The 15,477-nt window shown below is 38.1% G+C and overlaps 3 protein-coding genes across 21 annotated transcripts in view; 1 reads left to right on the top strand and 2 right to left on the bottom strand.

Moving 5' to 3' along the window:
• Positions 1 to 1,088: 1,088 nt before the first annotated feature.
• Positions 1,089 to 9,331, bottom strand: si:dkey-220f10.4 (tubby protein). 14 transcript variants are annotated; one of them, XM_046069014.1, is made up of 15 exons: positions 7,278 to 7,470; positions 7,005 to 7,058; positions 6,821 to 6,887; positions 5,566 to 5,725; positions 5,227 to 5,457; positions 4,870 to 5,004; positions 4,566 to 4,724; positions 4,315 to 4,475; positions 4,025 to 4,186; positions 3,787 to 3,899; positions 2,166 to 2,280; positions 1,979 to 2,077; positions 1,710 to 1,881; positions 1,467 to 1,592; positions 1,089 to 1,170 (listed from the first exon to the last, which is right to left on the bottom strand). In XM_046069014.1, the coding sequence occupies exons 2-15, from the start codon at positions 7,040 to 7,042 to the stop codon at positions 1,163 to 1,165; spliced, it is 1,746 nt and encodes a 581-aa protein (XP_045924970.1). In that variant the 5' UTR covers positions 7,043 to 7,058; positions 7,278 to 7,470; the 3' UTR covers positions 1,089 to 1,162. The 14 variants fall into 14 exon arrangements, with proteins under 14 accessions (XP_045924970.1, XP_045924967.1, XP_045924972.1 ...); XM_046069011.1 differs by lacking the exon at positions 1,089 to 1,170 and having other exon boundaries at positions 1,177 to 1,592; positions 7,005 to 7,208; positions 7,346 to 7,482; XM_046069016.1 differs by lacking the exon at positions 1,089 to 1,170 and having other exon boundaries at positions 1,177 to 1,592; positions 6,821 to 6,884; positions 7,005 to 7,208; positions 7,346 to 7,482.
• Positions 9,332 to 9,402: 71 nt separating this feature from the next.
• On the top strand, positions 9,403 to 11,902 carry ccdc189 (coiled-coil domain containing 189). Of its 6 annotated transcripts, none has more exons than XM_046069009.1 (10): positions 9,403 to 9,484; positions 9,606 to 9,669; positions 9,866 to 9,900; positions 9,990 to 10,055; positions 10,154 to 10,317; positions 10,622 to 10,692; positions 10,783 to 10,899; positions 10,998 to 11,076; positions 11,518 to 11,554; positions 11,648 to 11,902. In XM_046069009.1, the coding sequence occupies exons 2-10, from the start codon at positions 9,652 to 9,654 to the stop codon at positions 11,754 to 11,756; spliced, it is 696 nt and encodes a 231-aa protein (XP_045924965.1). In that variant the 5' UTR covers positions 9,403 to 9,484; positions 9,606 to 9,651; the 3' UTR covers positions 11,757 to 11,902. The 6 variants fall into 6 exon arrangements, with proteins under 6 accessions (XP_045924965.1, XP_045924960.1, XP_045924961.1 ...); XM_046069004.1 differs by having other exon boundaries at positions 9,408 to 9,484; positions 11,450 to 11,554; XM_046069005.1 differs by having other exon boundaries at positions 9,412 to 9,500; positions 11,450 to 11,554.
• phkg2 (phosphorylase kinase, gamma 2 (testis)) overlaps positions 11,891 to 15,477 on the bottom strand; it is an 8,203-nt gene continuing 4,616 nt past the window's right edge. The window contains exons 6-10 of the mRNA XM_046069002.1: positions 13,820 to 13,983; positions 13,625 to 13,715; positions 13,343 to 13,496; positions 12,984 to 13,109; positions 11,891 to 12,873 (exon numbers count right to left, since the gene is read on the bottom strand). Coding sequence (XP_045924958.1) covers positions 12,628 to 12,873; positions 12,984 to 13,109; positions 13,343 to 13,496; positions 13,625 to 13,715; positions 13,820 to 13,983 — 781 coding nt within the window. The 3' untranslated portion in view covers positions 11,891 to 12,627. The remainder of the gene's footprint in view (positions 12,874 to 12,983; positions 13,110 to 13,342; positions 13,497 to 13,624; positions 13,716 to 13,819; positions 13,984 to 15,477) is intronic.

Genomic DNA, 15,477 nt, shown 5'->3' with positions numbered 1-15,477 from the left:
CATGAAATAATAACACAAACCCCCGATGCCATTAAAGCCCCTTTGAATTTAATTTAATTTAACTGAGAAAGGCACGTAATAGTTATTGAATAAATGATCAAACTATTGATTCACACTGTTTTACTTTCACAGTGGCGAAGGTTCTGAGCTGACGCTGTCTTGCTCTTAGGTTTGTGATTTTGTTTATTTGGAGTCTGTAAACATAATAGTCGACTATTTGTCACTTTGTTAGGCTGTACATAGTGCATGAAGTAATCTGAAACAGATCAAGAGGAAGTCATCTTAGCAAGCTGGCACTGAATGCCAGTCTTGTTTGGTTCAAGTATTTACCATCTGATTAGATCAAAGTACAATTTGTGATTAAATGCAATTTGCAAGTCTGTTAATTTGTGGTCCAAGGGGGCATCGTATTGTTTGTCACTTCAACTAGTCATTCTTTTTTTATATAACTGTATTAACCTTGCATAGCATTCACAGGAAACAAGTATACACCATGACACCACGCAGATAGACATGTCAATGTGATAACAGGTTTCAGTTTAAATTGGGTTTTTGCTTTTAAAAATATCAGTGCACTAACAGAGGCCTATTTTTATTTGTTGAAACCTAAATGACTTGCTGTCCCCCTATGTGAAGCAGTGTGAACTTGTGTTGAAAACGTGCTTAAGCTCAGCAGTGAAGCTCTAGTGAGAAGTCTCTGTATTGTGCAATAGCAGAAACCCTGATACGGTTAGCTCTATCTGCAACTTGTTGCGGTTCTGAGACATCTGATATAGGTACTTTTTTCATTTTTTTAGTATTTTGATAAACATGTTTTCCTTTTTTTGTGATAAAGACTCTAAAGATGACAGCAAGAGATGTTACTGGCTTCAAAATTTCATGAAATGTGACAGAAGAAGATCTAAGGAGATGGCTATGGAAGCATAAAATTGTCTGTGTCAAGGTTTTGGAGGAATATTTTGCTGGTTAAGATTCTGTTCAAGTAAATGCCAAAGAAAAACATTTTAGTATTCAAACTCACCAAGTAGACACTGAAGTACACGCACTACAGCACTATCTTTCACATTCAAAATAAAGACGTCCAAACCTTGTATTATTATCATTTAATATTTCACTGTTGTGTTTACACAGTTGTCCACGATATTTTGATTGCATGAATCCTTTACACATCTGGCAAATATAAAAAGAGAGACCATTTAATTTTACTTGAAATAACTTAAATGACTTTGCTTCCACTTAAATAAACTCAGTGGTAAAATAATACTGGACCTATAAAACAAGTCTCCTCTGAAGTCTAAGTCTGTGATATTTTTCCCCCTTTAGCGTATACGAAGTGTAACAATGCACCAGGGTACAAAACATGAAAAATCACCCAGTGGAAAAGGATGGGTATATATTTAACTAAGCTTCTATCTAGATCAGTGATGTAGATAAGCACTTGAGGCACACCAGCATTGGTCACTCACAAGCCAGTTTCCCGTCAAAGGACGACAAGGTAATGGCAAAGGCTTGCAGGGCACACATGGGGAAACTGTAATCCATAGAGAAGACGTCCTCTGCTACACGGCCAAACTGCATCACTATGTAATCCTCTGGAAAACACGTTGAAGGGTTGGGGGACAGAAAGAGAGGTGACTGTGTTGAGAATAAAGTCAAGACGGCTGTTTTTCTTGTGTTTGATGAAAGACAATTAGTCAGTCACAACTTACCATTGTCAGGGTGGATGATCTGGAAGTTCTTGACGGAGGCCTGGGTGACACGTCCATGGAAGTTAAGCACATATGACTGAGTCTGCTCGTTCCAGCTCGGAGATTTGTTCACCAGGGTGACCAGTTTGTCTGTGTTGCCGTTCGCATGGCGGATCAGTAGAGTCTCTAGTTCCTATAACAAGGTAAAATGTCAGTTCCTTTGAAAATGTTCACATTTACGCTACACCATCGGCGGTTTAAAAAAGTGAGGATTATGTTATTAAACTTACATTCTTTGGACGAATGGACACTCTTTCATCGTTCTCCAGCATGCCGGGGATGATCACTGTCATTTTCCTGGGACCCTTAAATCCCAGCACATTCGTCTCCTGGAACATGATAGCCAATTGTGTTATAGGTTTTATCTCTTGATATACTGTGTTAAGTGGGATGTTAAGTGAGTAAGTTTGGACTCACATAGCATATGGCTGCCAGCTCTTGCCGCACTGATTCACACTCTTTGATGAAAGGTTTTTTCTCAGGGTTTTCACCTCCATCATAGACTGTAAACTTTGTACCCAGAACATTGGACCTGAAACACATTCGCCTTATCAGGTATACAAGTTCTGACATGATCTATCAGATGAGAGATGAGAATGTCGAGCCAGAATTAAGAAGAACAGCAATGGGGTGTGTTAACTTCCATGTCAAATCTTTGCCTTCACAAATCTCCCTTACAGAAAAGCCACATGAATTTCCCATGTAGGAAACATGTAGGAAATATGTAGTAAAATGGAGTATTGTGTAGATGTGGATAACATGTAATCCCATTGGTTTCACATGGGAAATGGGCTTTGCACATTACACCATTAAGATGTTCCAAAACAATGTTTCCCATGTGCTTAACATGTGATTTTAACATATTTTCACAGGTTAAATTTCAAATGTGCCACATATGGTTTTTAGAACTGTGTATCCCACAATTCACTGCACCATGAAACCTGTGGGTGCAGTATGACAAGGAACCCTGGCTACAAAGTTGAACTTGTGAATCCTCTGCTTTCATTTTCTGTTCATTTACAGCGCTGCATTGTGGACAGGTGGAAGTGAAAAAATAGAAAGACCTTAAGCAATTTAATAATTTTAATAAGGGCAACACTCTTTGATTAGTCTTTTGTTGATTTTACTTGTCAGGAAACAGGAAAGGCACATGTGTTACTAATAACATTAACAATGGCTCTGGTCCAGTAGCCTTATTACCACTGAGCCAGCAGGCACATTACCAGAGCCCTAAGACTGGGAGACCTAAATGAAATGCAGCTTTTTTAAGGTTGGTGCCACCTGTGCTTTTCCTGCTATGACACGTCACAATGTCTGCCGTCAAAAAAGTCTCTTGGTTGTGAGTGCTGCTTGATTTCAGTGTCAATTCATCCCTTGACTTCTATGCTTGCTGGGGACCAGATGAGTAACATACTGTAGCATCTTACCCGATAATAGGCCTTTCTCATGAAAGACATTTTGACGGGTTACAGTAGGAAAAACTGACTGTTACATTATCATGGCTTAACAGGACACATTAAATGAAAAAGAGTACTTTTCCTAGTCAAGCCAGAATGCCTGGCCAATTCACACCCTAGGGTGACGGATGAATGCAATGAAGTAGCTGATGGGATAGAAATCCACTGAGAGACCTTTTTATGGTAGATTTTTTGACATGTCATAGCAGGAACAGCTGTTGATACTAATATTAATTGTGGATCCATTCCATTTCAGGTGTTTTAGTACCAGGGCGCTGGTATTATGCATGCTAGCTTAGTGGTGGGGCTTACTGTCACTCAAATAGAACAGAGTTGTCATTAGTGTTATTAGATACACCAGTGCTTTTTCTCTTATAACTATGTCAGGTCCAGGTTTGAGAGACACTTGTTTAGCATGATGACATTTTTAAATATAATCTGAAGAGGCTTTGAAAGGGTTTCATAATTTCAGAGCTTTCACTAAAAAGAGGAGCCATGGATTCTTTTATCTAAAGGTTTGTAACTATACGAGAATAAGTGTACAAATAAATCAGACAAAAATGGTTTGAATTGAGTTATACCTTAGTTTTCCTATGTAGCAGTTTGTGTCTCTGGACAGATTTGTCGGGTCAGTGGAGATGAGATAGTTGGATGTTTTGCACTTCTTCCTTTTCCTGCCTGCCATTAGAAACACCTTGGTGATGGCAAAATGAAAAACAAACAGAGAGAGACAATGAGGAGAACTTGGATAGAAATATGACAGGATCATATTAATCAACGTGGACAGTGATTGGGTTTGAATTTTGCAGAAGCGCCCACCCTCTTGCCATCCTCCTTCTCCATGTGGAGGTAGTAAGTCGGGTAAATGCCCTTCTCCATGCCTCTCCTGTCCCTGGTGACCCTACACTGGATCGTCACATCTCTGGGGGCTGGACGCAAAGCAAACATTTCAAGATCCTCCACTGACACTGGAGACGTTGGCTGAAAGGAGTAAAAGTGAGAATGGTTTCACCACCAGTCATTCTGATATGCTTTCTGTGACGAGTCAAAATAAATATAAATAAAATAAAATTTCTTAACAATTTGGGTTTTTTCTTTAAATGTCTCACCCTTTCGTTAGATTCACTGCCTGAGGACGAACCCTCCCTATAGTTGGAGTTAAGGGAAGCTAGACTTGGTGTAGTTTTTTCTGCTTTGTTTGTCTTTTTCCCCTTTTTCTCTGTTTCCTGGGTTTCCTCGTCTTTGCTCTCGTCACTTATTTGGCACCTGGCTATGGAGATAACACACGCAACATTATTCTTAACAACAACGTTACAGTATTGTTGATCGTAAAAGTCCACTGGGTCAGATTATCACTTACATGTGTCGAGTTGTTTTTTGCTCTTGGGTGAATGAGGGACAAGCCTCTGGGACAGGTCTTCCTCTTCATCGTCACTTTCATCCCGTTTATTCTTCTTTGGACTTGCCACATCCACCGCCGACTCAATCTCCTGGGTTGAAGCCTCCAGTAAGTGCTTCTCTGCAAAAGACGAGAAATTAAATGTGTGTAACCAACAGCTGGATTCATGTTAAGAGCGTTAAACAATGTTCGTTCCTCCTCACACACAACATATATATCATGCAGAGGACTGATATGTTAATGACAAATTGAACACTGATGTTACTTTTACGCTCTTGTTTGGTTGTCTTGTTTGTCTTCTGTGGGTCTTCAGATTCTTTCACTTTCTTCTTTGTTTTTTTCTCCTTTTTCTCTTTGCCTTTTTCCATCTCTGTCTCCTTCTTATCATTCTTTTCCATCTCTGAAAAAGTAATGAGTTGCTGATTATTATCATTTATTAAAGAACTTATCAAAGTGTTTGTTAGCTTTACATGTGCATGCATAAAAACACATAATACAAAAACATGTCCCAGTGTGCATAAATCTGTACTCCCTGACTCATACCACAGTATATAAATTGTCATTTGCATGAATAAACACAAACACATCACATTGGAATAAAAGATTCTTTTGATATTCTTACGTTTGACTTTTTCTTTTTTCACTTCCTTCTTCTTTGTCTTTTTCCCCTCCACCTGAGCATCATTTTCAAATTCACACTTCACCTCGTGCTCTTTGTCAATCTCCAGGTTCATCTTCTTGGGAGTAGCATGTTTCTCTGAAGGCACCTCATCTAACGTCATGCTTGCTGTTGTATTGCATTCATCCAGTGTGATCTCATCCAATGGGTTATCGTGGGCATGTTCAACTTGATCTCCAGAAAGAAACAAAAAGAAACTCAACATAATTGCAGCATGCAATGGAATTAGATTTGTCTTCCGTTCTTCTGCTACACAAAATAAGAAATTATTCTAATACTAACCACTCAGGGAAGCGTTGCTCAGGGATTGGCTGATCAACAGAGGTGTCTCATCAGAACGGGCAACTTTGTGCTTTCGGTTCTTTTGGCGAGTGTCCCAGTTTGCAACCACCATTTGAGAATCAGCCCTCTTCTTTTGCTGCTTTTTCATCAAAAGGGTTCGCTGGGGGAGAAATGAGAATTGGACTTCATTCAAACAGTTAATTCTGTCTCCACACAATATTTATTTTCACTACAACTACAGAGAAAATAGTGCTTCTTATCCCTTTACCTTCAGTAGCTACTACAGTAATATCTTGATTTATTTCTCCTCTCAACAAACTTAAACTCCAGAAAAAAAACCTTCTTGATGTGAAATGTTTTCACTTTTAATCGCTTTCAAAGTGGGATCTTGTTAACAGCACATGTTGGTTAGGTACGATATAAAAGAGGGTAGGTAGGACATTTCATTACATTTGAAGGTATTACTGCTTTTTTATTGCATATGATGACTAAACTCTACTGACCATAAGCTAAATACCATAGGTATTATGTTCTTTAGTCAGAATTAAAATGTTATATTCTGTTATTTAACTAAGAAAGGAACCAGATACGTTTTTGAATGTTACATGGGATAATTATTTGTAATATAACTTCTATTGGTTGTCATATTTGATTAAATTTTAGATAGTGATTATCCCTATAATATGTATAATTATAATTATTTTCAGCTTAAGGTAATTGTGGATGCAAGATTTTAAATGTGTCTATGCATCATGGTTACTGTTTACCACTAGGCCTACTACTAGTATCAATTTAGAATTTGTAATATTAGGTTACTACTGCTGCTATAAGTTTCACACATTTTATTGCTGATTATCTGCTGATCTTGTAAACAGTCAACAGGAAGTAAGCCATAGCTCACATACTGTACAGCATAAATGAGTCAGTAACTCCAAACAGCAGGTGGTTCTGACACAGGTAGCCATGACCTCAAGAAAGCTTTATTTCTTTGCTCTGCCTCAGCTTTAACCTTTTGTTAGCTAATCAAACAAGGAATATGCTCAATTATTTGCTCCACTGTCAGCATGGACTATGATAATTATATTTATCCTACACAGAATACAGATAAATATCTTTTCTGTCAGCTTAAAAGTAATATTGTAAATAATTTGAAGTGCATTTTATTGTACCAATAAAATAAACAAAAACACATCAGGGCTAGGTTATTTCATGTGTAAATTACATCAAATAGGCCTACTTGTCCTTGTTTCTTTACCTGGTTGTCCAGCTTCTGTTGTCGTATATCGGGGTCCTCCATGTCTGCTCTGAATTCACGATCACTGCTTATTATTACAAAGTAGTACAGTAGATAATACTAAAAAGGATACTTAAAAACTACAATCCAGCGTCAAAGTTCAATGTGAGAATTGGTTCAGTTTCCAAAATAAAAGACCAATTACACATGGACGCGGGTGTGTGTTGTGCCACCCTGCTTCATCTGACAGTCTGTCCACCTGCATGTAGCAGAAGGCAAAGTGGATTAAAAGGGGATAATGTTCTTAAACTGCACTGCACAGCTCAGTCAGTATGGACAAGCAGTCTCAAGGGGGCAAGGCGAGTTGTCCATGACTGTTTTATGGAGATACTATGGCCTAATGTTACGGCTGAAAGGTGAGACAAGAAAAACAGCAAGGTGTTATTAACAGTCGTGTCCCTCCATTTACGTCACTTACCCCGGCGTAAACAGTCAAACCGCAGCAGTCACCATAGATTGCCCTAAATTTTACGAGTCTCAACCCACCTGCCTCACAGCATCATCATCATCAACATCATCATTTAAAGAGTGCCTTTAAAAATGAACTAAAACGTCCCAGAAAAAAATCAACAAATCCAGACGTTGGCGCTTAGCTCAGGTTTATCCCGTTGCCATGGATACGGCTACCCTGCAGCTGCGATGGAGAGCCGCGAAAATCAAAAGAGCCAACAACTCTTTGTCTCTGTCTTTTAACGAGAACTTACACCCTGCGTGCCTTCGTTATCAGTCGGTCTGTTTGTTTGTAGCGTTTTCACGATGTTCTGTTCCGTTTTAGTAACGTTAGGCCCTAGGCTACACTGCTGCTGGTGAGCAGGAAGGATAAACCTATTTATAGCCTGGCTTGTTTGGTTGCAGGGTGAATACTGGTAGGGGTAGTTTGGGGTAAGATGCCCCATCCATGCGGTAAAATCACTTTAATAGGTGCAAATTACAGATAAATGAACTACAAGTAGCTGTTTAAAAGCAAGGGGATTATGTGATAGACCTATGTTTTAGAAATAAACTTGCTTTGCCTTATGTCATTAGTTTTCCTATCATTTATTTCCCCGGGGGGCGTTTTGCCACATGTTACCAAATGGGACATTTTCTGATAATTTACCTTCTGCATCATTTTTAATTATGACCTAAATGTCTTAGCCCTTGATATGATACTATTCTAAATAACTTAAAAATAAAGTGGATAAATGGATAAACACCAGACCAAATATTTCCAGTTGTAGGTAGGTATATTTATTTTGTCACAATATAACAGGTCATAGAGTGAAATTGAGTTTGTAACTCCGTTGTAGCTTTTAGCATTAGCACTGCAACGTAGCTCACTATAAGCAATTTAAGTAGACTAAATCTTTGTGGAAACATCTAGATAGCTAAGTTTATGCAATTGGCTATGGGTTGTTGAATATGGTACGCCACGCTCCTGGAAGTGATGTTGAAGCCGCATAACCTATTTTATTTTTTTATGACATACTTGCTAATGATGAGGTCAGTGTTTTTTTATAGGCCAAATGGATATTATGGAAAGATTTAAATGATGAAGTTTAACAGTCCCACTTTACCCATTGTCCCATTTAACCAGTATTCACTCCATTTCTGTATGTATTTTTATAAATATTTGAAGATTTTAAGTAAATTAAGGCTTTTGTGACTTTATAAATTAGGCCCAAGTTTACTTTACTTATCCTAATTTTTGTCCTGTGGCTAGCTCTAATACCTTAAGTTAAGTTAAGTAAGGTTGTAATAGTAGTAGTACTAGTATACTAGTATTAGTAGTGTATTGTCTCAGCTGCTAACAGTAGTGATATAGCCCCCTACATAATAGCGGCCTAACAGCAATGGTCTTGTCATTGTAATTGTTGTATGTAATAGCAGAGGTATACTTTTCCAGTTGACTTTAAAAGATTAATGTAAAAAAACATATATAACACTTTAAAATGTTTTTTTTCTTTTACTATATTGTCTTTTATCATAGGTCCTAAGGGTTAGCTAATGATGTATTTTCTGTGTAGTTTTAGTATTGTTTTTGTTTTAGGTCTTTCAAGAGAGTTCTATTAAATAAAACAAAATATGATGGATGTTGAGTTTCAAAAATTTCAAAATATCAAAATCTTTTTTTTCTCTTTTACTATATTTGATTTTATCAGGCTACATAGGCTATGTCTACTTCTACAACACAGGGCTGCACACTCAGGTTGTAGCCCCCTTCATGCTATACACACAGAACATTGTACATATTTTTTAAATTAGAATAGAATAAAAATAATATTTATAGTATTATACATGATTTGTTTTTTATATATATGTAAATATTCCATAGACTGTATTTAAAAATATTCCCATTGTTCATTATTTATTTTTTTAAATAATTGTTCAAATAATTCAATTTAATGGGGCTTTATTTGGATAGGAAACGGACACTTACCCTGTCAAAGCATCTTTAAATAGATATTTTATATTATAAGGATGTCCTACATGATGTTCGTGTGTATATGTCACGGGCTAAACCGGAAAAAGAAAAAAGGGGTGTGTCCTAATCGGTCCTAATGTAAGTGTCGCTAGGATACAACGAGGCAGCCAAACAGGAAATGTTCCAGCCTGATTTGGGGTTTCCCCAAATACTGTTACATGGTAAAAAAATCTATTTGTAGGTTTGATCTTTTTTTTAAAACTACAAAATCTATTTTTGACAAGTGTGTTATGTGCGTGTGTTATTTTATGACCGACTCAGATCACTCGCACTGTTTTTCAGTAATCAGCAGTTTGTTCAATTTATAACTCGGCTAAAGAAATAAAGCATGGATACGAAAATAAAGGTAGGCTCTACAAGTTTAGTTTGATTCACAATAGCTAGTTAGATGTTGGTTACATTTTACTGCCTTAATCATAATTAAAATATAAATATTTATTTTTTAGCTAACACTGGATCCATAGATTGTATATAAACAATACTAATCTCCTAAGTAGTGCCTTATTCATTTCATATGAAGCAAGTATTGTTTTGATCTGTAGGTACCACATGCCCTGAAAGCTAAAGTGATGCTATGGTGAGAGCTGTGTCCACAATCCAGATTATGTTCGTTTTACTGACTAAATATCATAACTTACCCTGAATCCATTCCCTGGGCGTTTTTAGGACAGATGTAAGCTACCATGACATGGAGGAGATCAACAAAATGCAGTCCATTCCTGATCTGGAGAGGTTTCTGCCCATTTATGACAAGAAACATATTTATGTATATTACACACACTCACACACAGGCCATATTTTCTTGTCATGCTTCTCCTCTCCTGTGACAGTGCTTTGTGCAGTGTGTTTGGAGTTGACCTCCCTGAACCAAAAAGAGAAGTCCTGCTGGAGGTGTATGTCCAGACTGTGCGTTTTTGCAGAGCACGCAGCTTCAAAATGGAACAGACTTCTGCTCTCTTGTCCATCATCAAGTCCATCCATGAGGCTAACATAGGTAAGTAAAGTCATATTGTTATCACTGCCCTGTAGTTAGCAGTTTTAGATGGAATGGGCTTTCAACACAGATGTGTAAAATTAATATGAGCTTATGTGACAGCTGACACAATATATTTACAGTAAATACTCATATTGTCTGTCAGGTTTTTTTTTTCAAAAGTCTCTGAATCTACACAAAACAAAAGTGTCATGTGAGTTCTTCTTATGCTGATGGGCAAATATTACAGGTTAGTTTGTTTAAATAGTTAATTAAAATGTTCCCCAACCTTATTTGGGATGTTTTTGAAACTCCTTTCTTGCAGAAACTCCACTCATCAACATAGAACAGTGTCTTGAATACTGCAAGGAACTACTTCTCTGTCACTCAGTCAGGGTATGTAAAACAATTAGTCTTTTTTATGAAGAATATACTTTTAACACCCATACATTTTCATGAATATGTTTCTCTGTTTTCCCACTACAGCGACCTCCCTTTAGTATAAACCTGTTCAGCTCTGAGGAGGTGAACTGTATCTTTAAGTACATCTATAACAGCTATGTAAGACACTACAAACTCTACAAATATATTTTCACTCCACAGGTAATAATGAATTGTTCTGCAAATTGTTTATTAATTTTTTCTATACTTGATTTTAATCCTGAGAGGATGATGAGCTTCTAAGTATTTTATTTCCACAGGTAAAACTTGATTTGTCTTTGACTTACTCTGGGATCCCAGACCAGGACGAACCTACCATGGAGAATTCCTCTGCTCCAGGTAATCATTACATGGCATCTGCAGTTTTAATAGCACGGAAACGGTTTAAAGGTTTTTAAATGTGTCATCATGCAACCTAGGAGTGAACAAGGGCAATTTAAAAATAAAAGAAACAGATTGACCAACAAAACACAACAAGTTAAAGTTATGAAACTGTAAATTAGCAGAATTAGAAAATTTATAACAGGAAATGTTAATAAACATTAAACCATTCACTTTAACAACCCACAAATACAAAAACCTCCTCTACAAGGTGCACCTAACAAATATGTTCAATTTAATGTTGTGTTACGTGGAGAACAGAAAAGTCTTGATATTTTTGAGGACCTTAGACCAGATTTATTAATACTTTTAAGCTATTTTCTTGCATCAGATGTTGAAATTGTGATGGAAAAAGAAGCAGAAGCAGTACCAAACACACACAACTCTCCTCCAACACAGGCAACATCTATCGGAGAGTCAGAGGGAGCCACACTCGGTAGGATCACAAACCATAAAAACGGGGACTGTGCAGAAATACCTAATGCTCCCCTAACGGTTTATTGTAACAGCTTTATTTCCTCCCTTTCAGGGTCCCAATCAGAGCTGAAGGCTCTGATAGAGAAAGAGGTCAGAGAGCATATGACGCATTTGTCTGGACAACTAGATCAGCGAATGAAAGAAATTGCAGATCAGCATAACAGCGCACTAGATTCTCCACAGCCCAACCCCAGAGACAAAAAATAATGAATGAAAGATGTTTTCTCTTAGCTTTTCCACTCACCCAGCAAGTATGTTGATGCTTGAATAAGAATTCATGCAAAATTAAACTCAATTCAAACTAAAACATTTGTTTTATTGTCAATAACAAACTTTTTTTTCATATACAGTACAATGTATATCTGCATTTGTACAATTACTGTGTATTTCTCAGGCAGGCACTTTCAGGAAAAGTGCCACATATTAAAATGGAGAATGAACTGAGTAGAGAATGATGTTGGTAAGGAAATACGGTCACAAATGGTCTTCACAGTTAGTGTAAGTGGGTTTCCTATTAAGGAATGTCTGCATGCAAGACAGCTACATGATTCTCTACCAAAACCTTACTGCACTCTACCTTTGATACTGTATTGTATTTTATTATTATATTTAATAATTAATCACAGTGCTTTAATGTCCACTTCAGCCTCACAGCGCTTACTTACACATCCTCCCCTAAGTTACAACTGATGTTCAACAGGTACAGTCCTAAACAAATTTACCAACGTGTGTTGTGTTTTATCAAACGATTGTGCAATGTGTCCTCTACTGCAAAGTGTTAGTGCAAACATGATGACCTGACAAGATGAGTTTCATATAGCCACAAAGTTGGATCAAATGGCAGATAACAAATGTTAAGTTGTGCATGCTTATCTTTAACTTGCAGAAACATGATGCGCTTTAAGGCATACAAACATCCCAGTCCCTGAATTCCTCATGTTAAAATTATACATAATGCAACATGATGCGGACATGACAGCACAAAAAAACATTTAAATAAAAAATCGACGTGGTTGGAATGAGGTTGACCTTTTATGTTTCTAAGTCCTCCAGGCCCAGCAGCAGGATCTTAGCTGTGTTCTGAAAGAGGGCGGCTCGGTTCTGCTGCTCCCCTTTCTTTACCCAGTGCCCGTAGATACGGAACGCGCAGCCATCAATGAGTTTGCGAACACCGCGCAGGGAGTAAGGATCTCTGGCCAGCACCTCCCGAGTCAGCGGCCGAGCCCTGCGGTAACGGCTGTATATCCTGATACAGGCCAGCACACTGAGTATAAACACCTGAGGAGGCAAGACAGGAAGGCAGATGAGAATATTTGCTTTGTCACTCATACAACAAATTTAAAATCCAATACCATAAAATAAAAAGCCACATTAACACCGTGACTCACCCTAAATGTCTTTCTGGGACTGAAGAGCCGTACGTCCTCCTTCTGGTACTGTCTGAAGAAGGGATGTGCTAAGGCTTGCTCAGCAGTGAGACGGACAGCTGCGTCCACCACGAGCAGCCTGGAAATCTGAGCAGCACAACCAAAATGATTGTAAAATAAAAGCAACTGAAAATCAGGTGCAACATTATGCCGTAGTCTAAAAAACAAAACAATAAAATCAATAGCTTTAGGGTTTAACCTTATATTTTTGTCTAAAAAAATAGTTTCTGCTGAAGAACTGTTACATCAGAATATAGAGAATATTATAAACATTAGTAACATTATCAACAATTTGAAACCCTAAGGTTTATCAGTCTTACCAAGTCTTTCACAGTGTCAGATCTGTCATCCCACTCCGGGGAGCTGAACTGATAGCGACCCTCCATGATCATCCTCAGCATCAGCATCTGTTTACGGTGCCAGAACGGTGGTGAGCCGGCCAGCAAGGTGAAGAGGATCACTCCACACGCCCAGCTTCCCAACGCATGCATCAAAACAAGTGAGAAAGAATTAGAAATAAAATTCAGGAAGGCATCCAGGATCATTCTTTGTAAATGTCTATTTACTGTATATACATGTTATTGACAAAAGGAAAGACTTACAGATCCACCTCTTTGCCATAGCCTGTGTGCGTTTCATCCATCGAACATTTCAGTATTTCAGGGGCCAGATAACCAGGTGTACCACAAAGCTCTAATTAGACCAAAAGATAAAACATTTTACACATTCACATAGTGAGTCATTCATCATCATAGGCATTGATCTGCAGTCATCAATTTCTTTTTATACTACAGTACCTCGAAGTTTCTCTCCAGGTTTTAGCTGGACTGAGAAACCAAAGTCGGATAGTTTGATGTGCCCTTGATCATCCAGGAGAATATTCTCAGGCTTTAAGTCCCGATGGACAATGTTGAGGGAGTGGAGGTACTCCACAGCCTCCAGCAGAGCTCGCATCATACTCCTGCAGAGCAACAGGTTTTAAACAATGCATCAGTTTTACATGGTCTCATTTCCAGGCAGCCATTGGTTTTATTTATTTTCAATACCATGACAAGATCAACTTGCAAAGACGTGGAGTGTGATGTGCGAGTGTTAGTTATCATAGTGCCTTCAGTCAAAGTTAAGTTTGTTTAAAATGTGGAGTGCAATGTGGTTTTCATACTGTAGACTATTTTTCTGAACTCATTACTACACATAAACACAATCCCAGGTTTCTGTTTAAGACTGTGGATCGGCTGGTAAACCCAACCCCTCTGTGAATTGTTTTTGTCTTATTTTACCAATAAGGTGGTGTCAATCAGAGCTAATCAATCATTACCCACATGGCCTCTTACTCAGAGGTCCCTCACCAGCAACAAGAGAGTTTTAACCAGTTTTATCCCATCGACTTGTCTGAGCTTTCAAAATCAGTGTCACAAATGAGTGTGTCCTCCAAAGTTTTTACTGAAAGCAATGGATTCTGTTGGGCCCCATTTGATCTCTGTTTTCAACAGCTCCCTATCTACTGGTTGTGTCCCTGATTATTTTAAAACGGCTTGCGTGAGCCCACTTTTAAAGAAACCTGGTTTAGATCCCTCCCTCCCACAAAATTTTAGACCAATTTCAAAACTGCCTTTTATTGCAAAGATTTTAGAAAGAATTGTGTCCCAACAACTGCTCACTGTACTGGAAAATAAATTATTTGAAAAATTTCAGTCTAGTTTCAGGAAGTACCACAGCACTGAGACTGCCCTGCTTAAAGTCACTAATGACCTTTTAATGTCTGCTGATGAAGGTATGTGCTCAGTCCTGGTACTCCTGGACCTTAGCACTGCTTTTGACACCATTTTTTCACAACATCATGTTAGACAGACTGAGGCACTGGGTGGGGATCTCTGGTACTGCCCTAGAATGGTTTTCATCCTACCTGTCAAATAGGAAGTTTTGCGTGTCTGTAAACAACTATGTCTCCTCATTCTGTCCAGTTAAATATGGTGTGCCTCAGGGGTCGGTCTTAGGACCCATTTTGTTTTCCTTGTATCTGCTTCCCTTTGGACATATTATCCATAAACATGGCATTTCTTTTCATATTTATGCTGATGACACACAAATATACTTGCCCGTCAGATCCACAGACCCTGGAATGCTGAGTTCACTTAACAACTGCCTTTGTGAAGTTAAAAAATGGATGTCAAATAATTTCCTCCAGCTGAACTCAGACAAAACAGAAATCCTGGTCATCGGGTCTCAGCAGATGGCAAATCAAATACTGCCATCTGCTGGTTCCCTAGTAAATCACATTAAGCCTGTGGCAAAGAACCTTGGTGTTTGGTTTATAGTAATTTAAATTTCGAGCAGCACACCACAAAGCTTGTTCAATCATGTTTTTATCAACTTAGAAATATAGCAAAAATTCGATCTATGTTAACTTTTAAGGACACCGAGACCATTTTACACGCCTTCATCTCATCACGCC

This window comes from Micropterus dolomieu, linkage group LG14 (genome assembly GCF_021292245.1).
Source record: "Micropterus dolomieu isolate WLL.071019.BEF.003 ecotype Adirondacks linkage group LG14, ASM2129224v1, whole genome shotgun sequence".
Taxonomy (NCBI): Eukaryota; Metazoa; Chordata; class Actinopteri; order Centrarchiformes; family Centrarchidae; genus Micropterus; species Micropterus dolomieu.
Note: the sequence above shows the minus strand (reverse complement) of the source record. Positions and strands in the feature narration are given on the sequence as shown.